The 23,088-nt window shown below is 52.0% G+C and overlaps 8 protein-coding genes across 8 annotated transcripts; 6 read left to right on the top strand and 2 right to left on the bottom strand.

The window, feature by feature from the left end:
* Positions 1–117: 117 nt before the first annotated feature.
* On the top strand, positions 118–1,797 carry BDV17DRAFT_274143 (MFS general substrate transporter). The gene is made up of 5 exons (XM_073759087.1): positions 118–305; positions 361–375; positions 431–832; positions 887–1,240; positions 1,303–1,797. Exons 1-5 carry the CDS (start codon positions 135–137, stop codon positions 1,633–1,635), a joined length of 1,275 nt encoding a protein of 424 aa, XP_073611457.1. The 5' UTR covers positions 118–134; the 3' UTR covers positions 1,636–1,797.
* A 673-nt stretch (positions 1,798–2,470) lies between these two features.
* BDV17DRAFT_274142 (uncharacterized protein) lies at positions 2,471–3,155 on the top strand. The gene is made up of 2 exons (XM_073759086.1): positions 2,471–2,796; positions 2,853–3,155. The coding sequence occupies exons 1-2, from the start codon at positions 2,528–2,530 to the stop codon at positions 3,025–3,027; spliced, it is 444 nt and encodes a 147-aa protein (XP_073611456.1). The 5' UTR covers positions 2,471–2,527; the 3' UTR covers positions 3,028–3,155.
* Positions 3,156–3,218: 63 nt separating this feature from the next.
* BDV17DRAFT_300904 (dual specificity protein phosphatase family protein) lies at positions 3,219–4,293 on the bottom strand (the record flags this gene model as incomplete). Its single annotated transcript, XM_073764141.1, has 1 exon — positions 3,219–4,293. One exon carries the CDS (start codon positions 4,291–4,293, stop codon positions 3,640–3,642), a length of 654 nt encoding a protein of 217 aa, XP_073611455.1. The 3' UTR covers positions 3,219–3,639.
* Positions 4,294–4,984: 691 nt separating this feature from the next.
* On the top strand, positions 4,985–5,699 carry BDV17DRAFT_295255 (FKBP-type peptidyl-prolyl cis-trans isomerase; the record flags this gene model as incomplete). Its single annotated transcript, XM_073763025.1, has 6 exons — positions 4,985–5,121; positions 5,226–5,293; positions 5,351–5,411; positions 5,471–5,491; positions 5,551–5,592; positions 5,642–5,699. The coding sequence occupies 6 exons, from the start codon at positions 4,985–4,987 to the stop codon at positions 5,697–5,699; spliced, it is 387 nt and encodes a 128-aa protein (XP_073611454.1).
* Positions 5,700–12,015: 6,316 nt separating this feature from the next.
* BDV17DRAFT_295252 (uncharacterized protein) lies at positions 12,016–13,056 on the top strand (the record flags this gene model as incomplete). Its single annotated transcript, XM_073763024.1, has 4 exons — positions 12,016–12,030; positions 12,124–12,237; positions 12,348–12,586; positions 12,648–13,056. The coding sequence occupies 4 exons, from the start codon at positions 12,016–12,018 to the stop codon at positions 13,054–13,056; spliced, it is 777 nt and encodes a 258-aa protein (XP_073611453.1).
* Positions 13,057–13,200: 144 nt separating this feature from the next.
* On the bottom strand, positions 13,201–14,240 carry BDV17DRAFT_274133 (putative nucleoside-diphosphate-sugar epimerase). Its single transcript, XM_073759085.1, has 2 exons — positions 13,723–14,240; positions 13,201–13,637 (listed from the first exon to the last, which is right to left on the bottom strand). Exons 1-2 carry the CDS (start codon positions 14,203–14,205, stop codon positions 13,401–13,403), a joined length of 720 nt encoding a protein of 239 aa, XP_073611452.1. The 5' UTR covers positions 14,206–14,240; the 3' UTR covers positions 13,201–13,400.
* A 455-nt stretch (positions 14,241–14,695) lies between these two features.
* Positions 14,696–16,840, top strand: BDV17DRAFT_208157 (FAD-binding oxidoreductase). Its single transcript, XM_073755370.1, has 5 exons — positions 14,696–15,154; positions 15,234–15,441; positions 15,528–16,515; positions 16,572–16,636; positions 16,694–16,840. Exons 1-5 carry the CDS (start codon positions 14,793–14,795, stop codon positions 16,775–16,777), a joined length of 1,707 nt encoding a protein of 568 aa, XP_073611451.1. The 5' UTR covers positions 14,696–14,792; the 3' UTR covers positions 16,778–16,840.
* A 4,041-nt stretch (positions 16,841–20,881) lies between these two features.
* Positions 20,882–22,260, top strand: BDV17DRAFT_284558 (Zn(II)2Cys6 transcription factor; the record flags this gene model as incomplete). Its single annotated transcript, XM_073760553.1, has 2 exons — positions 20,882–22,073; positions 22,172–22,260. The coding sequence occupies 2 exons, from the start codon at positions 20,882–20,884 to the stop codon at positions 22,258–22,260; spliced, it is 1,281 nt and encodes a 426-aa protein (XP_073611450.1).
* Between the last annotated feature and the right edge of the window lie 828 nt (positions 22,261–23,088).

Raw genomic sequence — 23,088 nt, 5'->3', positions numbered from 1 at the left:
GTGGACCTCGTATGGAAAATCTTCGGCAGTGTCATCGTCATGCCACTCATACATAAACCCCATGTCTCCTCAGGTTTATCCTCCCACGCCTGTCAAAGATCAATCGTCAGATGACAATGGATGCCTCAGCGGAAATGAACTATGACCCGGGGAGTCTGGAAGGGCAAGCCGAAAATGTTCCCCAAGAGCTTCCGGATCAGGCACCAACATCGAACAAATGGAACGAGCCCCGATCGAACATCTTCCGCGTGTTCACCACGTTTTGGGTGTTTCTGATCATGGGAGCGAACGATGCAGCTTATGGCGTAAGGTCTCTTCCCCGAAATATACCAGTGTGTCTAGAACTAACAATATATTCAGGCCCTACTTCCCTATGTACGTCCTCTCCTATCCTCCAGCTTAAAAGACAGGACTAACAAGTAATGCACAGCTCCAAGACTACTACGGCATCTCCCACATGGTGGTGTCCGTAGTTTTCATCTCCCCACTGGTGGGCTACGTGATCGCAGCCCTGGCAAACAACAAACTACACGTCACGCTGGGTCAACGTGGGGTAGCGATCATCTCCCCGGCCTGTCATCTCATTGCGTATATCATCTCCTGCGTCCACCCGCCGTACCCCGTTCTAGTCGTGGCATATATATTCGCAGGCACCGCGAACGGGCTGCATGAGGCAGCGTGGAATACGTACCTAGGCAATATGGAGAATTCTAGCGAGATCCTGGGCTTTCTCCATGGGATCTATGGGCTCGGGGCTGTTGTTAGCCCTCTTGTGGCTACGAACCTTATCACTAGGAATAATGTCGAGTGGTATTATTTCTATTACTTCATGGTATGTCCAAGCCCCTCTGCCACATAATCGCCGAAATACACTAAACTACCGCAGATTGGAATATCCACCATCTCAGCGGTGATCTGCCCACTCGCCTTCTGGCGCTTCACGGGCGCCGCATACCGCAAGTCCCGAGAGCACAGCGGAGAAGCCCAAGGCGGTCTCCGAGAAGCTCTGTTCTCGCGAGAAGCGGCGCGCGCCTCCTGGCTTTGCGCCATCCTCTTACTCCTCTACGTCGGGGTCGAAGTCACAATCGGCGGGTGGATCGTGGAGCTCATGCTCGAGATCCGACACGCAGACGCGTTCCCGGCTGGAATGACAGCGACGGGTTACTGGCTTGGTATCACTGTTGGAAGAATGGTTTTGGGCTTTGTTACTTCGCGGCTTGGGACGAAGTTGGCTACGGCTGTGCGTCCATGCATATCTACCTAACCCCGATTTCTGTCCTGAAGCTGACCAGCAACTACCAGATCTACATCCTCCTCTCCATAGCATTCGCCCTAATCCTCTGGCTAGTCCCACACTTCATCGTCTCCGCAGTCGCCGTCTCAATCCAAGGGTTCTTCTTAGGTCCTCTCTTCCCATGCGTCGTACTCGTCATGACAAACCTATTGCCGAAGTATCTCCATGTCGCGGCTATAGGATTCGTCGCAGCGTTTGGAGGCGGTGGTGCGGCCGTGCTTCCGTTTGTGGCTGGGGGCATTGCGCAGGCCAGTGGTGTCAATAATCTATTTCCGTTCGTGGTCGCGGCCAGTGCGGCGATTTTTGTGCTTTGGTTGGCGTTGCCGAGGTTGAAGAGTTAGGGTTGGTGTTCACGGGTATGTATGTATGTATCGAGGTAGGGTATCTTGAAGGAGCGGACGGTAGTGGGGGCGGGCTGGTGTTCAACCCGCAAACGTTATAGGGTTAAATTGGTGAGAATGCACGTGGAATGAGTTTGCCTGAGTCATGCTGTTGAGGTGTCGCGAAGAAAACCTACCATCTGATCTATTTTTCTGTATTGATTTCTATTAGCCCTGGTCAGAGCCCCAGGCGTATGGGTGTCGTCGCATTTGGTGTATTTGCGGCAGCTTTTAGCTTGGGAGGCCTCGGATTGGGATCTATGGTGACACGTAGACCCCTGCCTAATGCGCTTTGTCCGAACATCACACTCGCAGAACGTGAACCGTCATAACCCAGGCCAATCGGCGAATGACACCTGTTGTCTTGTGGTCAGCATTTAGTTGAGCCTCACCCCGGACGCCCTGACATTGTACGCTTTGGGAAGCGTTGTCCGCATGGGCAGAGCGTAAGCCGGTCCGAAGCGGGAAGTCGGTTACTGAATGGGTAGATATATACACTGCTATTGAAATCGAATGGATGGGTATTCCAAGTTTCCTTGGTGGTTCCCCTCTTCGATAGCTCTGGCATACTTAGTGCATAGTCTGTACTCAGCCTTAGGGCTTCGGGCAAGGCAAAGTTACAAGAACGAGGCCCAGTATGTAATCACTTCTGCTGAAGCTCACCATGTACAAATAACCATTGGTCCTTTCATTTTCTCGTCAGAAATTTCCAAATCAAAGAGCACACATAGTTAGTTTTCAGATCCATGTCGCCATTGTGCAAACATATGTATGCATCATCGCGTCATCGTTCTTCCACTCCGGTCTTTTCTTCTTTCTCCAAATCTTCTTCCCCAAATAACTCTCCACGACTATGCCCCAGCTCCTTAAAAACTTTATTCCTACCCTCACACGATCAAAAATGCCAATCATCACCAACTTCACACTCCCCAGCTCACCAGCTGCCCTGTCCCTCCCCACCGACAACACCCCGTTCTTCCTCTCGTTCCACGCCTCTCCCGACCCAAACACTGGGAAGCCCTGGTGCCCGGATGTCGTCGCCGCACTGCCGCATCTAACCGAGGTTTTCTCAGCGTCTAATGCGCCGCAGGTGACTTTTGTGGAGGTTGGTCAGAAGGATGAGTATGTCCCCGGCACTCCACTCCTCTTCTAAGGGGTTTTCGTGCTGATCAAGGTAGATGGAGGGAGCCGTCTAATGTCTACCGGACTACATGGAAATTAACCAGTATTCCTACGCTCGTGAGATTTGAGCGGGTTGACGGGCAGGTTAAGGAAGTTGGACGGTTGGTCGAGGGGGAGATTCTGGATCGCGCGAGGTTGAATGCGTTTGTTGGCGAGCCTTCGAGGATTTGAGTCTGAGTCGGCGTGGGCATTCCTACGGCTTGTCACGGGGATTTACAAGTTATTATGATGACTTTTACACCATAGCGCACGACTGCCTCAGTTTACAATTATCATTCCAGCGCACAAGCGACGAATTGAACTATATTATCTCGCGACTGACATGGCTTGATACCCTATACATGGTGGCCATCCAGGACTGTGTTCAATCTGCGAACCGAGCGGAGACTTGTCCACCAAGCCACCGAGCATGACCTGAATTAGAGCGCCGTGCCTGGGAGCTTTAATACATTCACCCCCTCCTTCGATGCACCTCGGCTAGGTACGTGTTCGTTACCCGTTGTGCGTGAGCGAGGCCAATTGAAATCCGATTCCTTATGGGCCGGATAGGGTACGGTGACTCCTAAATGGACACTGTGCGCTTTCAAAGGAGCAAATGTCCGAGTATTCAATAACGGTATCACGCTTTGTCTTGTCCTTGCTAGAACCGACAGGGCTCAGGGTAAGCATCCAAATTAAACCAAATAGCCCTGAATATGCGCGAAACGCAGAACGGTCACGGACTGTCAGCGCATCAGTGAGCACCGGAGCGGTACATGGGCAGGCAAAGTCATACAAACGCTGTCATTTGGACGTAGGACGTGAAAGAGGTTCGTGCCAAGTGAGGCGATTCCTTTTCGGCATCACGGCTCGATCATTCAGATACTCTTGATATTGTGGCTTCGGGATTGTCTTTGCTTCGTCCTCCCATATTTGGTACCCTACCTCATGCCAAATGCGCAGTTGTCGGGTGAAGGTGTCGCTTGGCCTAACCCTTGCCCTGGTCCTCACGTATTCAGAAATCTCCTCGAAGTTCATCCGGTACTTGCGCATGAGATATGCAATGATGATCGTCGGTGAGCGCGACATCCCCATGTCGCAGTGGACGAGCACCGCGTCCAAGGTTGCAAACGATGAGTCCCCGCGCCGAGACACTTTGTCGTCAGCCGCGCGGCTCGGTAAACCAGACGAGAACTCCAGAGATGGGGGAGCCATCTCCTTGATGAAGTCGCAGGCATCGCTCATATGGACAAGAATGTCCTGTCTAGACGAGTCCCAGCACTGTATGAATTTGTGACGAGACTCGGGGATGCCTGCTTTGCGAGTAAAGGACCCCCACCACTCTGATCGGCAGTCCCGCAGTGACAGTATTGCTGAGATTTGATTGTCTTTCAGCATTTTCCTGTTCCAGGAGGAAGTGAAGTTGCCGAGGACGAGGCCGGGTACGATTTCCTTCATTCTGGGCCCGGTGCATCTTCTCAATCGGTGCAATTCCACTTGTGGTCCGAGCTTCAACTCCGTTGAGGTTCGTACCCTTGGCTGTGCATGGGAAGAAGAAGTTGTCATGACGGAGGGATTTTCCGTCGCACTGTCTGCCGTAGTCGTCGTCGTCGCTGCTGTTGGGTGCACGGTGTCGGTTGAGAGGGCGAACGTCACCGCCGCAGAGGTTTCAGGGTCTTCCCTCAAATCCAGGACATCATCTTTAGGCGAAGTGGAATCCCCTGCAAGAACGCCTACATTATCTTTAGAGGCTTTGAATTCCACTGAAGTTCTAGTACTGGCTAGGGCATCGGATTTGTCTTCCGCAGTGACGATTATCTGTGCAGGGGCGACATTGTCCTCGACAGGGGAGTCAAAGACATCAGCCAGGGTCTTTTCATGGCAATTCATTCTCAACGTGATTGGACCTCAAGTTCTTCGAGTCCCAAGAGTGCTATCAGATGGTGAAGTATGTACCTACCCTAGGATATGAGCAGAGTAAGAGTAAAAAGTGGGACTGTTGGGTGACGCGCCAACCAGAGCCGGAAACCAATCCCGCATATCTGACGTAATCATAAGCCTGAGGGCAGTGGCCTGAGGCATGAACGGATCACGGATTTCCGCGCCTCACTTCGCCTTCATCTTCCACCAGTACATTCACCTGGCAGCAATGGGGCTCATTGACTGTATCAAGGACATCGTCCGGCCTGGGAATGGCGTCGATTACCCCAAGCCCGGTGACATTGTCACGGTGCACTATCACGGCTATCTGTACGATCCGACGCGCTCGTGGAATAGGGGAAGACGGTGAGTTATCCCGGCGATGGGCACGATAATAGCATAATTTGCCCTTTCCAACGGTGCTTTACGATTTTATATCATTGTCGCTAATAAGCCCCATTGTGGTATAGATTTGACAGCAGCATAAAGCGGGGAATCCCCTTTACCTTCCAGATAGGGATGGGCAAGGTTATCAGAGGTTTGTCCTAGCCACAGTTTCCACCATGTTCGCCGATGCGTTACTAACTCATTGTAGGATGGGAAGTGGGAATACTTGGAATGAGCCTTGGTGAGAAGTCATATCTGACATTTGGCCCGTACGTTCCTCTCGTTCTTCTCCTTATCAAATTCAGGCTGACAAGTTCTCCGTATCTAGGCATTATGGGTACGGCGCGAGGTAAGAGCTTCTGTAATACGCGATCCTGCTTGTAGAGAGACTATACTGATTATTTTCAGAGGCGCGCCGCCGTTCATTCCTGGAAACTCCACCCTTGTCTTGTAAGTTGTATTTGAGAATGGGCCGTCCGACGTGCTTACCAGGTCACAGTAATGTTGAGCTACTTGCAATCAACGGCCGGACCCTCGAATCTGACGATTCCGAGTAATGGGACTGAGCACCTTTCAGTCGCATTTGGATTCGCGCTCATTGGCCTAGATTCATGAATGACCAAGTTACCCTCAGCTAGATTCATGAGTAATCGAGTGAAGTTCGGGAATGCGAGACAAGATATTCGCTGCGCATCGAGTGCACATCGTTACGGTGAATTATATCATCCTAATTATGCGCGTCGCCTCCGTGGAGCCAGGCCTCTACCTAGTAACTGTAGACCAGCGGATATCGAGGAAAAGACTAGTTGACCCCCTCGCCTCTTGGACTAGACCAAGCCACATCTGTGAAATACCCACATACTACTCACTCCGAATCAACCCTATTCACTGGACCTGGAGTGGCATCACCTTGGACTTCGTTGATAGGCTAGACTGATCTACCAGGGACGTTCAGACTTGGAGATCTTTTTTGACCGTGCTTTCTTTCATCACATACGATGATTCTTTGTCAGATTGGAGTCTCTGACAGGTTTCGATTTCCTTTGTCTGGTCTTTCATCGTAAACATTGTTAGCCCTAGAGCCGTACTCTGGGTGTCGCACGTGTTGAAAACAAAGGACAAGGGACAAGGCAGCGTTTATGTCAACGATCGCACATACGTTTCAGCGAAAATCAACTTCACTTCAATGCAATCTTGCAGTCCAATTCATCCAAGTATGGTGTCGAGAATTGTGAATTTCTTGACGTCAAGGTAATCGTTGGGGAAGGGACGAATGTGCCTCGCGCTTGCCATCCAGTGCCACCTTCTGCCAGCAAAATCTGGACCCCCGGGACGAATTTTCTCACTCAAGATCCAGAATTCACAGTTGCGATTCACAGTTTTACATCAATGAAGCCCTTTGACAAGCTGAATGGGACACAAATCACAATGCCGCCATTGAGGTGTGGTCTTCGAGCCATGGGCGCTCCACCCCGGCCAATCCCCAGCTATTGTTGCATCAAACAGTTCTGCCATGACTAAATTTAGTGATGAAGAAGCTTTCTGTTATTATACAAAACTGTGAAAGACTCGTTTGGTGCGATGTCTTATGTTTGCGACTGCTTATAAATTTCTTGCCCTCGCGGCGCGCAACGCATGTTGCGACTTTTTGATATTCGATTCATTACACATCACTTTACAACCCTTCCTTTTATTACTATTGTTAGCTTGAAAAGAGCTCGCTTTTACTCTGCATTTGGTCGTCAGGATGGTCTTTCTCAGATCAGGAACAGCTACCGGGGAGGATGCTCTGTTTGACCCGGAGTACGAGGCCTTGCTGAACGACGGACCGGGAGAGGAAGCCAGTACTTTCAATCACCAACAGCAACAGCCCGAGGACGAGAATGATGATAAAGACCCCGACTACGCCCCCCCAGAGGAAGAACAAACAGATCCTGAACCCGAAGCGCAAAGCCTGAGATCACTCCAGCCGACTCCACAGAATCCCAACAACGCGAACCAAGCGCAGGGAAACACCCGCACTGTGGGGAACCATCGTCCAAGGCGCAGTAAAAACGCCCCATATGTATTCGTTTTGCCGATTCCTAATCCAGGGGAGCTTAAAACACTTTATGAAACCTTTGAAAGACCGGACGCGAAAAGATCAGGTTGGGGGATTGGCAGGAATACGACGGCTGCCATTGAGCAGCACTGGACACTGGCCTACAACTGGGACCCGAGTATCATCCGCTTTGAGATGGACTATGGCCTACAACTGCGTAATTTTTCTCAATTCAGGTCTCACCAGGTCGTCAAGGGCCAACAATGCGATCGTTGCTTTGTGAGTATCCCATATTCCATTGCTGCTGCGTGAACCTGCAAAGCAACATACTAACCGAAATTCTTTTCAGGCCCTTGGAATAGCCGCTTGCCAGAACAATTTTGTCGACAGATGTCGTCACTGTGTAAAGTACGGGGTACGGTGCACCTACACGGATCGACGGACGGTCAGAACAAGAGAATTAACAGGGGAACGGCACGCAGCGGCGGCTGGTTCTTCACGGGGAGCCCAATGGATACACTGGCAACGGTCAGATCAACCATTTGTCAGGCCACGCATGTATGTTCCACCAGGTCGTGTCTCTGGCACCAGCAACAATACGCCGCCCTTGCCTCAAACCTGGCGTGACCAGGATGCCCAGCTAGATGCTATTATGGACCAGACCGGGCATGATCCTCACCAAAACCCAATGCTCTACCCTCAAAATCAGAATGATCATGGCCGAGGGGTTAACCAATATGTATGGGATCCAGCATTTCAATGGTATGATCCAAAGAAAACTACTGGCACAGGGCAGCAGCTTCCATATCAGCAGCCCGTACCACGCCGCCTCCAACCGCCTCAGCCACTCAATCTCACTCTGCAATTCAATCAGGGGTTCAACTCTAGTACACAGACTCCATACCAAGGTCATCAATTCCCCCAGATGCCACAGCTCACCGCGTCTGGTCAACAGATCGGTCAAGCTTTTTCAGCAAATCCTCAGGGAGTAGCGTATGGGACTGTTTGGAATCAGAATGGCCCTGGCTCAGCAACAATTGGCGGAGCGCTGCAATCCCCCAACAACCACGGTCCTGGTGAACGCCAACATAACGATGGACTCACACGGGAGCAGTGGTATATCAACAAGCTGTACAAAGAAAATCACGCCATGAACCAGATGATTCTTGCTTTGATGTTTCAAAATAAATGGAGTCAGAGGATGATCCTAAAGCTGCTGGGGGCTGTACCGGAATGCCAGCCGCATGAGCCTTATCCAGCAGATTTCTGCCTCCAAGAACGCGAAATTCCGTTTCCACTTAGGGTCTCAGGGCAACCTCCAATGAATCCATGCGGCTCCCAGGGTGCTGCCGAGGGCACATACCAGCAACCTCAGGCTGGAGATTCCAATCCACCTCCTCACAGTCAGGACCAGTCTGTTAATCAGTCCTACGCTGCCATGGGCTCTGGAGCAGCTTCCTATAGTTCTAACACTCCAGCCTTTGATGGCGCTTATCCGGGCTCAGATCTCACTCCGCAGGGCGCGTCATTCCCAACATCTGTTCAACCACCTCAATATCCTCCACCTCCGGCTATGAACGATCCCTCCGACCAGGGTCAAACAGGTGCACCGAGAGCAATCCAAGCTCGGACCCTGGCCGTAACCCGGCCGACATCATCAGCTCAACATGCGACTGGCTTACTGCCTTATACTAGATATTCCGACGAAGGGCAGTCTGACGGACTCGTAGACCCATGCACTAGTAGAGGGCCATCTGACTTCTATAACTCACTAAGTGCACAGGGAATCGACGTACCCGCTTCTCTAAACCGCCCTGCTGAGCTGCAGCAGCAGCAGCAGAGTTTCCAGGGACCCGGACAAGCGCAACAGCCACCAATGTCTCAAGAACAAATGGTCCAATATCAGATGAATACGGCATCATTACAGCAGCAATACCAGCAACAAATGAGTCAAGGGCGGCCTTGGGTACCATCTTCCGGACCAGCGAGCGACCCTGTGCTGGAGCCCGCGACCCAACCAGCCCGCCCACCTGAAGCCGCGATGCAGCAACTTAACCAGCTCGACGTTCGATACCAAGGTCCAATGGGACTTTTGCCGCCTCCCGATCAACAACAGATTACCAGCGCTACGGCCCCAACTAAGCGGCCTTGTGATCCCACAACAGGAGACAACCAACTAACAGCCAAGAGAGCCAGGCTGGAAGATGTCCCACCGGCGCAAAGCACACGGCGGAGCACAGCCAGATGGTTAGGAACCTCGCAGATGGGCCTCACGGGGCTGCAGGAAATTCAGGCGAGGCCGACAACTTACGCAGCAGCCGGGTACGATGTGGAGATGGGCGCAAGACTGAATGCGGCTGCTCAACGCAACATGGCAACTGAAAACACAGATGTCAATGCCGATGTGGTCCCCGATATGGACGGCGACGTGGATGCACACGGTGAGGCGCAGTCTGAGTATGTTCGTGTACCCCTGCCACAGGGGGATACGCACCAGACAATGCAAGATTCTAGCAGCGGAGAGGAGATTGAGTACGGTGATCAGGCGTCTTCCACTGATGGAGCCTCCCGCCAGAATAGTGGAGCGCTGGATGATGACGCCCAGAATCAAGAGGAGTCTCAGGGCGAGAAGGAGTCGCAGGACGGCGAACATGATCCAGACGACGCGCAAGACGAGGATGGTGAACCAGGCACAGAGTACTAGAGCACTCGGGAGCAGCTTCAACGCGAATTTTGAGATTCTGAAGCTGATGAGGATGATGACTGTGAGGAGCCTGGCCCCAGATCTTTGCCGGCCACAACAGTGGGCGAGCTCTTCCCGGTCTCTTCTCCCTCATCAGCCCTAAGCCTCTTCATTCCCGGTTTTCATTGCCATTTCGTGTACATTTCTTGATTATCGGTTTTTTGTTGCCTGTGATATGAAGCGGTGGTGTTCTGAGTTTACATTTGGATTTCCTTTTCATTGGCGTACGCTTTGGCATATGTGGGCTTTTAGGCACTTGGTGCCTTTCTGTCTTTATGGGCTCTTTCAAAAAAAATAATCTCGCATGACACTACTGCTTGGCCTTTGATAGAACATGTCGCTTTTTCTTCCAGTGCGCTTTCATCGCTTCTTCATCGATTTGTCGCTCAGTCTCTGGAATCCAAGCTAGAATATCAACTAATCATTCTCTGTATACACAAGGATGCAAATTATGACTCGTACATGAATTTGCTTCACCTATTTCCATCCTATTCAGCTCCCATCCGACCTTAACGCCGACAGGGGAATGAGGTCGCACTCAGTTTTAGCATGCAATTAGGCCCCCACGCTGATCCGCGACCAGCAGATAACGAAGGTGGGAACAGCCTCGTTGGAGCCACGCATTCTGCCCTAAATCTCAAAACGGCATGCCCTTCGCAAGCTAGAGCCGTCAGCCACCCATTGCGGGTCGTAAACAAGCCTTCAGATCGACGTCTTGGCAGCTTGTTTTGCCGATTAGGGGAAAGTGTACACATGGACACAGCCCCCAGTGCTGGTGCTGCTGACGTCTGCTGACGGCTGAACACGCCCCTGTGTCTGGGTCTTTAAAACGCTACCCTGAGTCCTCACTTGGCAGCAACTGTCCCCCTCCATCTGTATCCTCCCTCCCTCCTGGCACTTGACTCAAGAACAATATTGTCGCTTGCAACATCCTCCACCGTCCTTGCTTTTGTCCGCTTGTCTTTTCCATCTAGGATCTTCGGAGTGCACTGAACAAACCCATCGCCCTTGGCCAACTAGAGCTTTAACTTCTGTTAAAATGTGCCTCATTCTCGGATTCACGAATAGCTACGCGAAGAAACACCACGAGGAGAAATCCGCTGCGCAAAGTGACCGGCCTCCCAGGCCCATCAAGACCACGGCACCTTCGTCTCAACAGCAGAACCAGCAGACTATCGTGCCTGTTCAGGGAAAGCCAACGCCGTATGTTAGGAATGAAACAGTATGAGGTGGCATGTGGTAAGTTCTTTGGGTTGTTGTAGAGAGCCTCGCTGACGGTCGCTTTTAGATGGGTTATTGCGCCGTTGAATGGGAGTTCTGGGGTTAGATTGGAGACGAGATGAGATGTGCTTAGCTATTAAGTCGGGCATTGGAGTGGATCGATTTCGTTTCTTTACCTTTGTTTTCTTTTCGAAGTTATTCTATGTCTTTTCATTGCTTCTGCATAGTTCGGACTGAAAGAATTGTTCTTTGATTACCCCCAATGTCAAGGCCAGCGCCCAAATATATATATCAAGATTTATTGTAACAGGCTGGATTGATCTTTCACAGTCAGTTATCTTTTGACGAACCAGTCGAGGTCTGGAAAATTACCTTCATATTCTCCAAAGGTCATCAGAGATGTCGCAACTTTGTCAAACTTTCGAGCTTTCGTCTCCTGCGTCATGATCCTCGGATTTAGGGCAAGGCCATAGACACGAAGACGCGTTTGAGGCAACGAACGGCCTGTGAACCTCAGATAGAGCCCGCATGATTCATGTCATCCCTACTAAAGATGTATGGCTTAGCGTGTCATGCTCATGACGTGCCATAGATGGCTTTCGTTTCGCCCCCATTGGCGCTGCGCTGGGGGGCTGAAGAGCTGACGAGGCCAAGCTCAGCATCTGCGTCCTTGGTACCTCTTCTTTCTGGAGTGGGTATGGTGCACGTTTTAGAGAGAAGAAAGACAGCTGAAGAGAGGGGAGGGTTGACGGGTAAAAGGGGACGAAATGGACTCCTCTTTGTACCTGGCCTTCATTCCTCTATCGCACCTAAGCTATTTCATACGATCTACTTGTTGGCAGCATAAAATTCCATTGCGACATTCATCATGAGCGGCGGGCAGGTTGGTAAGGCTTTCGCAACCGTATCTAGTCACGGCGACTAGTATGACAGAGTACTGACTACCGTACTCCTGTCCACAATCAGTTCCGCATAGTCTGTGCTCGGGCTGCACCCACTCTGTGCAATACGGTTCACAACCGGCTATGCGCTCCGCGAGTATGGCGCTTATAGCTCTGTCTATACCAACACGCCGAAGCAGAGTCTGATGGTTTATATCATGAGTCAAGTGTTCATCACGATTTGCCGGTAAGTTTCGCTGGGGGGTAAAAATTCGGCCTCACACTTACTTACCTCTCGTCAGACCGCTGTTAGAACTAGGTCCTCGGCCGAATATTCACCTACATCCCACGCAAGGCACCCATACCGCCCAACCGGGTCCTCGAATTCGGCGCCATCATGGCGCTGGTCGAAGCCCTGAATGCTCTTGGGGTCGCATTTACCTCGAACCCCACGAGCGACAAGCAGTCCCTCGGGAAGACTGATCCTCGTCGCGCTCTCAATCCAACTCTGCGTAATCGCCACGCTCGTCTGCGTCGCGGGGTTATTCCACTACCAGTGTGCAAAGACATCTATAACGGCCAGAAAGGTCCCCATGCTCATGGTAACGCTGTACATCAGCATGCTCCTCATTCTCATCAGATGCATATATCGGCTTGTCGAGCACGCCGGGAACACGGATCTGGATATTGACAATATCGAGAAACTGCAAGGGCTTGATCCGCTGCTACTGTTTGAGTGGTTCTACTACGGCTTCGACGTAGCACTCATGCTCCTCAACTCGTGGCTCTGGAATGTTTCCAACGCCAGGAGGTATCTGCTGCGCGATAAGGGGTGGCACTTGGCCCAGGATGGGATTACGGAGATGCTGCCAGCTGATCGGGATGCGGTGCGCTCTGGGGTCGCGGAGCTTGCGCGGGCGACTATGCAGCTTCTAACGTTTGGGGTTTGGCGAATGGTCTTCCCGCGCGGGGGAAACGCAGAAAAGCCATCTTTGGAATCGGAAGATGAAGCTGGGAGTCGGGTCTGATTTTATGATGTAGCGTTCCGCTGCGCCCACCACCGAGCCGGGGCTTGTAGGTTTGACGGAACCTTGCATTCTGTCGATACCAAAGTCTTTGAAGTCATTGGTGAGTATCCTATCTAAGACTACTATCAAATCCCATCTAACCCATCAGACTTGTTTTGAATCTACGACCTTGTATTCCAAGAGCCTATCCTAAACAAACCCCGAATATCCGTCCTTTAACGGCGCAAGTAGCCGCAAAAACAGAAACCCTTCGCCAACGGCCCGATGTCCCCATCAAACTGCCCGACGCAACCACTCATATTAATCATCAACATCCCATCCCACTTAATACCTTACCGCCACCTCTACTTCCCCGCCCACCCCCTTATCGCCTGAACAGACAGCGTCGTCTCGGGTTGCCCATTCAGCGCCACATCAATCGTCTTGACCAACAAGTCCAGCCTCACAGACGAAACCATCTCCCACAGATAATTCTTCAGAGCGCCCTGATCAGTTGGGACAGGCCCCGGGCGCATGATATACGTCTCGAAAAGGTCCTTGTTTGCTTCTGAATGCCTGAGGAGGACGTTCTCGGATTCACCCTGTCCACGATATTAGCACACAAAACGGATAGTCCCTAGCACCAGGTTATTTGAGTAGGGGAGAGATAAGATAGGGTATACGAACTCTTAGCCGCCGATAATCACGCCAATACCAAAGGCTCCTATTCTGGTCCCGCTCTGCCGCCGCACCACTAATGTATACGAACCGGAATTTCCGCTTGTCCTTACGCTGCCCATCTCCATCTCCCTCTCGCTCTCCATCACCATCACCAGCCAAGAAAGCTCTCTGAAAAGCCCCCACCGCCGCGGCTGGATACTCCACGGAGACTCGCTTCGCGGTCACCTCATCAACCTTCCCCGCCTTTGAGGGCGTGAGCCCGATTGTCCACAGACAGGCTTGAGATCCAGCGAGTTCGGCCTTAAGATCTGGGTCAGAATAGGAGAGCCAGTCTTTGTCTTCCATGATGTAGGTGCGGAGTTTGGGGTTCGTCAGAGGGAGGCCGCGTCTAGTCAGCGCGACGACGGCGGTTATAGAGTTTTGCGCGAGACATTGCGAGAGGAGTTCCTGGCCTATGTAGCCTGTTGCACCGGCGATGATAATCTTCATTTCATTTGTCTGGATGAGAGGTGAAAGGCAGATGGGATGAGGTGAGATGGAAGGGATGAGGCTGTGCTTGTCGTTTTATTAACTGGGGGGTCCTAAAGTCCGCTTAAGTCCGTGTCGATCATGGCGGGTGAGAGTATACGAGGGCTAATTATAGATAAGCCATCAGAACTTTGATATCCAACTCTGTTGCTATAGTCCCGCCGCCCTCAGGCGGAGAGGCTACACTTTGTCCAGCGGGCTGTAGTCGTGATCGATGTATAGGGCGTGTGCAGATCAGCTCCGGAGGCCAGACTCTAGCTCCACGAACCGTCTTGGCTGCAGATGAGCCGAGCTATACCCACGAAACTAAGCGCAATACAATAACATGAAGGCTTGGAGCCATACCTGGTACGTCATAGCATTGCTAGGGCATAATGAAGCGCTACCCCGCGCCAAAAGTCCACCCGCTCAAGGACAGGAGCGCCCGTACCTCTCTGTCCATCAAGGTTCACCTGAGCCACCACGTTATCCATTCTTAGTCCTGGTTATAGAGCGCCCTGGCTACTATAGAGGATCCGAACCCCTGCTTTGATCCCATCTACGCCATAATGACAACCACCCTCCCTTCCTCAACCTATCCAAGCGTCGAGTATGAATCCGCCCACCGCGCAACATTCGCCCCGCCAAAGAAGGACCTGCCCGCCCTCCTCCCGCCAGGCGTATCCCAGCTCGACTTCGAGCAGGCTCTCGGCGAATTAATTACAATTGTCGGCGTGGAATCTGTTTTCGTCGGCAAGGCGTTGATCGACTACGTCGATCCGTACGACGTCTACGAGGACGATGAAAGTAAGCGGAAAGTCCCCAGTGCAGCTGTGACACCGGGATCTGTGGAGGGATTGCGTGGGGTACTGAAGGTTGCGAATCGGTTTCGGCTTCCGCTTTGGGTGTTTTCGAGGGGGAAAAATCTTGGGTAAGCATTTTACCTTTCCCAGGTATCAGTTTACCCTTTCATACTCTGAGAATAACGTGTTCGACCTGGATAAATGCAGCTATGGCGGCCCAGCGCCCGTCCTCACCGGCTCGGTAGCCCTAGATCTTCACCGCATGAACCGCATCATCGAAGTAAACGACGAGTTCCACTACGCTGTCGTCGAGCCTGGTGTTACCTGGGAAGACCTGTATAGCTACTGCGTGGAGCATAAGAAGAAGGTGTGGCCGAGTACACCGAGTCTGGGATGGGGGAGTGTTATTGGCAATGTGAGGCCCCTCCTTTGACTAAAGCCCAGCACACGTATTATGATAAGAGCCAAGAAGCTAAGCCAGACGATCATGAATCAATATAGACCCTCGACCGCGGCACAGGCTTCGGCTCAAACGCGACACACCACCAGTGCATCGCCGGATGCGAAGTAATGCTCCCCGACGGTGATTTCATCCGAACCGGACAATGGGGTATTAGTAACTCGCCCTCGGCCTTTTTGTCCAAGTTCACATTTGGACCCTCAATTGAAGGCCTCTTCCTACAGAGTAACCTCGGCATCGTAACGAAGATGAGTATATGGTTAACGCCCCAGCCAGAGGCATACATGTCCTGCTCCGTTAGCGTCCCGGAGTTCGAGGACGTTAAAAACCTTGTTGATGCCCTGGGTATTTTGCGAAGAAACGGTACCATAGCGAATGTTATATGGGTTGGGAATGTGCTTGAAGCATTGAGTATCCACGGGCGCAGGAATAAGTTTTGGGATGGTGAGAGGCCGATTCCGGATTGGAGGGTTAGAGAGATTCAGAGGGAGCTTGGGCTGGGGTATTGGGTTGCAAGGTTCGGGCTGTATGGGTCGAAGCGGATTGTCCAGGCGCACTTTGATGATGTTAAAGAGGTGCTTGCGCTCAAGGCACCGAGGGGCACATTAGATGGGCGTCTCTTCGTTGCGGAGGAAGGACACCTCCTCGATGCATCTTCCATTCCCTTCGAGCACGGGAACGTCTTCGTCGGTTTACCAAGCCTCATGGCCCTCCCGTTGGTAAACTGGCCGTTGAAAGAAGCCGGTGTGGGAAAACCCGCGCACGGCGATTACGCGCCCATTATCCCGTCTTCTGGGGAGATGGTCCTAGAGTGGATGCAAACAGTGAAACCCATCTTTGACGCCGCGGGCGCCGAGCTCATGGTTGATTTCTTCATGCACGAGAGGCATGTTATTGTTACGAATATGTGGAGCTATGATCAACATGATGGAGCCCAGAGACGGGCTGTTGATGGGTTGTTCATGAGGCTTCATGAGGTTGCGAAGGAGAAAGGGTATGGGATGTATCGGGGGCATGTTCAGCATATGGGTGGGCTGACTGTGGGTTCATACGAAAGAGCATAGTGTGGGCTAACGGTGCCTTAGATCGGATAGCCCGTCTCAATGACTTCAACGACCATGCGTACAGGAGATTTGTTGAGAAACTGAAGGTGGGTGTCACCCACCGGAATCCATTTTCTAAGAAAAACTGTTGATATTTCGCCTAGGACGCTGTCGATCCGAACGGGCTTCTGGCGCCTGGAAAGCAAGGAATCTGGCCAACGAAATATCGTACCCACCGTGCGGCTTGAGATGATTGGTATAATCACTACCTAGGCAATCAATATAAATGGCAGTCGGTGCCCGGGGCACAAAGTCTGAGTTTGCATAGGCTATCGTCCGTTTGTACGATGAAAGTAGAGACGCGGGTCGCAGAAAGAATGGATTGGTATAGAGTGGAAATTTCCCATAAGAGGAACAATGTCCCCGCGTTCTCGAGCGGGTGATTTTCATCTCACGGGCCTCGGCCTTCACTAAGTAACAAAAACCGCCTGGTCTGCTGAACAATAACACGGTGATAAGTTCGCCCTGACAATAACTAATCACCTCCCCTTCCGAATCTGAGCAAGAGGTGCGCTTGCTGCGCGCCTTCGAGACGCGCCGCGAGCACGTCGTTGTAATGTCCTTTTGACCCGGCCGCCTGATTGGACCGTTTAGGTGGGCCACGTAGACGCCAAGCGACGGGCCAACCCGCACGCCAGTGCTGAGTTCCATGGTTCCATTTAGTTGACATTCGCCCCGCTATCCAAGTATCCACGTATCCACGTACCGAAAGCCATGTTCCGCTCAGCGTGATTGCCTATCTCAAGGCTCAAGCAATTGAATACGGTTCGATATTCGTATTCAACCCGTCCAACCCCACTCCCCACCCTCTATCGCACGGCCGAAGATGGCTCACGTGAGTAGCCCCTATCTCAACAGACCCTTCAATCCAGAGTCACCTCGACTAACATGTCAACACAGAGATACCAGTACCCACTGACCAGTTAGACGAGTTATAATAGTACAATCGACACGGATGGCTGTATGTTCTCCCACTTCTCTAGGAGACCCGGGGTGAAATTGTGTGTGGATTCTGACTTTGACACGCGCAGGCGCGAAAAGAGAGACACGAGAATCCGCGCGGGGCGGTATCGCGACTTCAATTTGCATAGACTGATTGACGTCGTCTCCGGTATTGCAGGGGGTCGTTGTATGTGGAAATAGATTTTTACCACGTCGCCTATGCAACTTTGCTCCGGACGTGATTACTCATTTAGGAGATAACATGGCCAGGTACGATGGCGCGCAAATGCGTCAAGGGAAGGTTCAACAAGGCATTTATTCTTACGATGAGCGACGGCGCCGAACTTGTTGCGCGTATCTCAAACCCGGATGCCGGCCCGCGTTCTATACGCTTGCGTCGGTAGTTGCGACGAGACGTTTTGTAAGTGGTCCAGTCCGCTATATACCTGCATTCACCGACGACATGCCGATGTAGCTAGGTGCGTGACTTTTAGACGTTCCTGTGCCAGAAGCCTATGCGTGGTCAACAGACGTAGATACAACTAAACCTGTCGGTGCGGAATATATTATTTTGAGAATGCTACGGGCGAGCTTCTTGCTCATGGCATAGGTGACGGAGCTGGCATGACGACAAGCCAATTCCTCGATAATGGAGATCGTCGGGCCTCCTCGAAAAATGGGAAGCTCGCGGTTTCATGGGCTAGGATCTCAATCTTGCTGCAAGGTCACCTCCACTGGACGGTTCAAGGTCGCCGTAGTTCAGTTAGAATACTTGGACGGGCGGACTTACATCAAGGGCTCTGTGGTTTCTGTATCGATAGCGTAGGGTCCCTGGTCGAACCTGCTGTCAGGGATATGTCCCTGCTCACTTGTCACATTGCACGCCGACCTACGCAGTGATCAATACCAAAACGAGGAGGTGGACCAATGATGACCTGTACCCAGCCTTACATGCAGTACATATCGGCCAGGATCGAAATTATACCCACCAAGCGGATACAGTTCGTGTGGCAGGCAGATAGGACGAGCTCAGCGTCACATAGGCGTCACAACAGGTTTCTTTATTCGGGAAAGGGGGGCGCTGGGGCAACCGTGCGTGTACTCGCTAAAGCAGGTTAGGCAGGCTAGGCTCTTTTTTTTTTTTTTTTTTTTTCTCATGGCTGCCCCTCGAAGATCGGAGGTGGGGATGACGCCTCAGGGATCGCTGCCTTCATCCTATGTTTCCCTGACGGCACGCTAAATTTTGGTTGGCTAAGAAGACCGCCTAGACAGGCACCTCATCGAGGTATGAAATGCGGTGATCTCTCACGGTCTCGAGGATGTTCTCATGGCCATGTTTGCCCAACAGCCCTGCGCCCCGCCACTGACTTAATTCGAACTTAGGAGCGCACCATGGATAGCCAGCCTCGCGTTAGCAGACACAAACTAAGCGATGAGCACTTACCAGATCGACGCTTGAAATGAGATCGTCCTATTCGTCACAACAACGTATCGAGGGACCGCCGCCGGCAGAGCAACTGATCGACAGTCCGCGCTGAATGGATCGGGAAAGAACCGCTCTCTGGCGGCTCGTCTGGTACGTGGACATTGTAGGAGACGTTATTGGGATTAAGCAAATGTTGGCATTAGACTCCATTTGTATCTGACTGCGGCATGCCTGGCTCGCCACCAGAGCCGCTAGCAACGCACACGCCAGGGCTGGGCCGTGACGTGACCTCTTGCTTGAAATATCGCCTCGGAATTGCGTTAGGCATTGGTGGCATAATGTAGCCCTCTTCAAAGTGAGAGCCAACAGCTTTCCCTTCCTCTCGACAAGCAGTACACCGGGAACCTGAGAACAGGTGCTCAGCAGGGTACCTAGGCACGATACACGTTACCTCATGCGGTTGCAGGCTCTTTGCTAAATTCAACCGAGCCCGCTGGTACGGCGACTGTTCTCTTGAATGGCCGTCATTGTGTGAGTGTTGCAACAAAGGACTTTGTTCGTATCAGGCAAGATCGCCGTACAAAAGAAAAGGTAAGGACAGGTAAAGAATGCGTGAAGACTGGCAAGCCCGCAGTCTAAATGGGAGCTCTCGAACTAAAGGGGAGCATAATTTGCGCGCTGCTCAAGGTCACGGGAAATCCGAGTGGTTGTTGGCGATCTCCAGGCCAAGGAACGGGCTCCTATGTGCTTGACAAATCTTGGGGCAACAGAGTGAGGTATGTAAACAACAAGCAGCCCCCGTGTTGGGTTCACTTCCCGCAATTATGGGAAATACAGGGTTATGCCCTGCGCTTGATATCGCGGTCAATGGAGAACGGGGTTTTTTTGGGACAAATACCAGTCAAAGCAGACTGACCTCTGGTCTGTCATCCCAGCGAACCATCCTAGATGGCGGTAATATGCAAGCAGTGGACTGCCACGTCCTGGTTTTATGTTGATGAGCAGTTAGCCGAGACGCGGAGGCAACAACGCGATCAACACGACCCGACCCGCGAACTTTCCAGATGCTCGGTTCAAGCAAGCACTCGGCCGAGCAGCTGTTGAATACCACCGCCAAACCACGCGTGACGATGGGTCGTTGCGTGAAGTAAGGTGCGAAGGTCAATTTATAAACGCTTTGGTATGAATGTAGGCGTTTCCCGAGAAGGATAACAAAGCGAGGTATCTTGTCCTGGCGGAGGGTCAACAGTCTCGACATGGCGATTAGAATTATGATCACCGAAACATGTAGACCCGCGGCTCGATTGAGATGGAGGTGCATACAGCCGGGCCGGGGCATCAGCTGGATATCTGAAAGAAAGGCAGGCTGAAACCCAGCAGCGCCGCTGCGGGCACGAGTGGATGATTTGAGAAGACGGAGGGCACAAACTGCCCGCAAAGTGGCGGGATACGAGTGTTTCTCTGGCCAGGAGCGTCATCGCCAGGTCAGCGCTAGTGCATTAGAAACCTGGCCACCGGAGATGGCTCTATTTGTATTCTTTGGAGAGTGTTACTGGTGATTCGCATCAGTCGATGCAGCCGCGGCGACCCCATGTCCGATCCACTTACTTGAGCTCCAATGACCGGCTTCCATTTGCCGGGTTGAGTAACTCGTCAATGGGCGTAAGTTCCCCTCACAGAGGAAAAAGCAAAGTCTGTCGTCTCGAGAAACCAAGATAAGTCCAGCAAGTCCCCGAAGCAAAGGCGGTTTCCGACAATGTCGAAGTCGGACACGATAACACAAAATTCGGCCGGCATAACATGAGTTTCCTAGCAGTCATTCGAACATCTTCAGCGTAAATATCTTCACTCCTGTTTTCTCTGCAATAAGTTAGCATCTGCCAGGGCCGTCCCAGTAGGCCCTACTCAAATTTCGCTGTCCACGATGGCGGCCACCGTTTCCTCCAAATACGGTCCCTCGCAGCGGAACTCGCATTGTCCGTCCAGCGGTCCGCAACTTCGAAAGCTCCGCGACAGCTGTATACATTGCGCAGCCTCGAAGGTCAAGTGCAATAAAGAGAAGCCCGTCTGTAGCCGCTGCGTTCGGAGACGTCTAGAGTGCGAGTACAAGGTATCCCGCCGGGCTGGCCGCACCTCACAAGGACTGAATCAGACGTCGGGGCTAGAGGCCGTGCAAGAACCATTGACCATCTTCGACACGTCGCCAGCATTTCAGCCATCAGATTTTTCCCTCGGCCAAACACCAAACATCCTATCGGCAAGGCAAGACCCATTTGGCTCGGCGCAAACTTCAGTGTTGACACCAATGACGGCCAAAGGATTTCACGACTCATCAACAGAGCCCAGTATAACCCAGACTTCGGATCCCTGGCGCTCTTTTCTGTCGCCTAATTCATTCATCGGAGATGTCAGCGATCTCACATCATTTTCTCCCATTGCGGCAGATGTCGATGACATATTTGCATCTGTTATGCCATCTACCCATTTTCGTACTTGCAATATTGACACCATGGCCCGTAGGACTGAGAGCAATTTCTCGGCCCCCGACAATTCGTTGATTGCTACACCGGCATGCTCAGACGCAAAATCGATGCAGCCCGACACAAAAACAACTGACCATCCGACAAGCTGTCTGCTGACCGTGTTGGAGATACTCAAAAATTTTCCGAGTGCATCGACCGCATGCAACAGCCCAGGTGGTCAGCCCAAGAGGAGTGCCGGAACCTTGGAGACTGTGGTCTCGGAGAATAAAAGAATCATCAACACCATCAACTCCGTGTTAGACTGCCCTTGCTCGTATGACGGTTATGTCATATCCATCGCCTCACTGGCAGTTTTCAAGATAATGGGTCGGTATGCCGCTGCAGTCAGAACGCGAATAGCCGCTATGGAAGATAGCATGGTGTGGGAACGTGACGCCCAGTGCCATACAGATAGGGCAGGCCATGCTCCGTTCGAAGGCCATGTGATGCGGCCACCAGCTCTGGTTGGTGAGTACTTCATCGATAGCGGGAACCAAAATCGTATGGCCGCGCAGTTAGTACTCAGCGAGTTACACCAGGTGCAGCGACTGGTGAACGTTCTAGCGTCACGGTTGGAGCGCATTCGGCTGAGCAGTTACCTTTCCTCGGCTTCCACCTTCGGCACCAGCAGCAGCAGCTATAGCACCCTTGATCAGTCACAGTGGGCAGTCGTTCGAACAAGTCCATTTCAGGATCGGCGTTCTTGCAGCTGGACGACGACCTTCGAAAACGTCTCCGTTCTGTGTCTTCAGAAATGATCGAGTTGCTTCGCCGAGCATAATCATGTAGATAAATCGAAGATATGATGTATTTATGTCGTGGTTTCAGTTGAAGGCGTGTTGCACGAAGGGGCGAGACAGCTAGGATCAGAACCACCTAATGTGAAAGGCGTATAATCTTTATCGTGGCCTTGGTGGCGGGATCGTCTCTGAGACGGAGTAATCAGTGCTTTTAGGGTTCTGGACAATGTTTATCAATGGCGAGGCACTAGCGGTGGATTTAAACTGCCATCATGCAGAATCCGACTTTAGCCATGATGCACATCTGGTTCAGTATCTTGTGTTCTGCCTAGGAGCAACCTTGCCTACCTGGTATAGACGGTTCATGGCCGGCCGTGTAATTCGGTTCCCGATAAAGTCTCTTGATCAGGGTACAACTCATTTCTTTTTTGAGCTCCCATCAGATGACCCTATCTTCGAAGTCTTGACGGCTCGCCAGTGAAACTCAGAAAGCTCGACATCCCGTTTAGAATGCATCACAGTCGTGCATACCCGAATTTGTGCACATTGGATGAACCCGCCCATGCTGGTCGTCGCCCGCTCTCGGGATGGTGATTTTGTTGACACAATGCTCGGGCAAGGATGGTGTGAGGATTGTGTTCCAGATGCAAAAGCCCGAGCTCGGCGTCGCACAGGTGCGCGTCGCATGTCAAGATGGTTCATTTGGCGAAGCGATATTGAGTTGTTGCGACAGAGCCCTCAGGACAGGGACCGAAGTAAGTTCCTGCTTGCCAATCTGGAACCCTCACGCAGCGAGAGACGCTATCTGACACGGCCAGATGCTCGGTAGACGGCGTTCCTGTGATTTTACATCGAAAGTGCTTCGCTCG

This window comes from Aspergillus undulatus (genome assembly GCF_047715775.1).
Source record: "Aspergillus undulatus strain CBS 261.88 unplaced genomic scaffold BDV17scaffold_65, whole genome shotgun sequence".
NCBI lineage: Eukaryota > Fungi > Ascomycota > Eurotiomycetes > Eurotiales > Aspergillaceae > Aspergillus > Aspergillus undulatus.
This window is presented reverse-complemented; position numbering and strand designations above follow the sequence as displayed.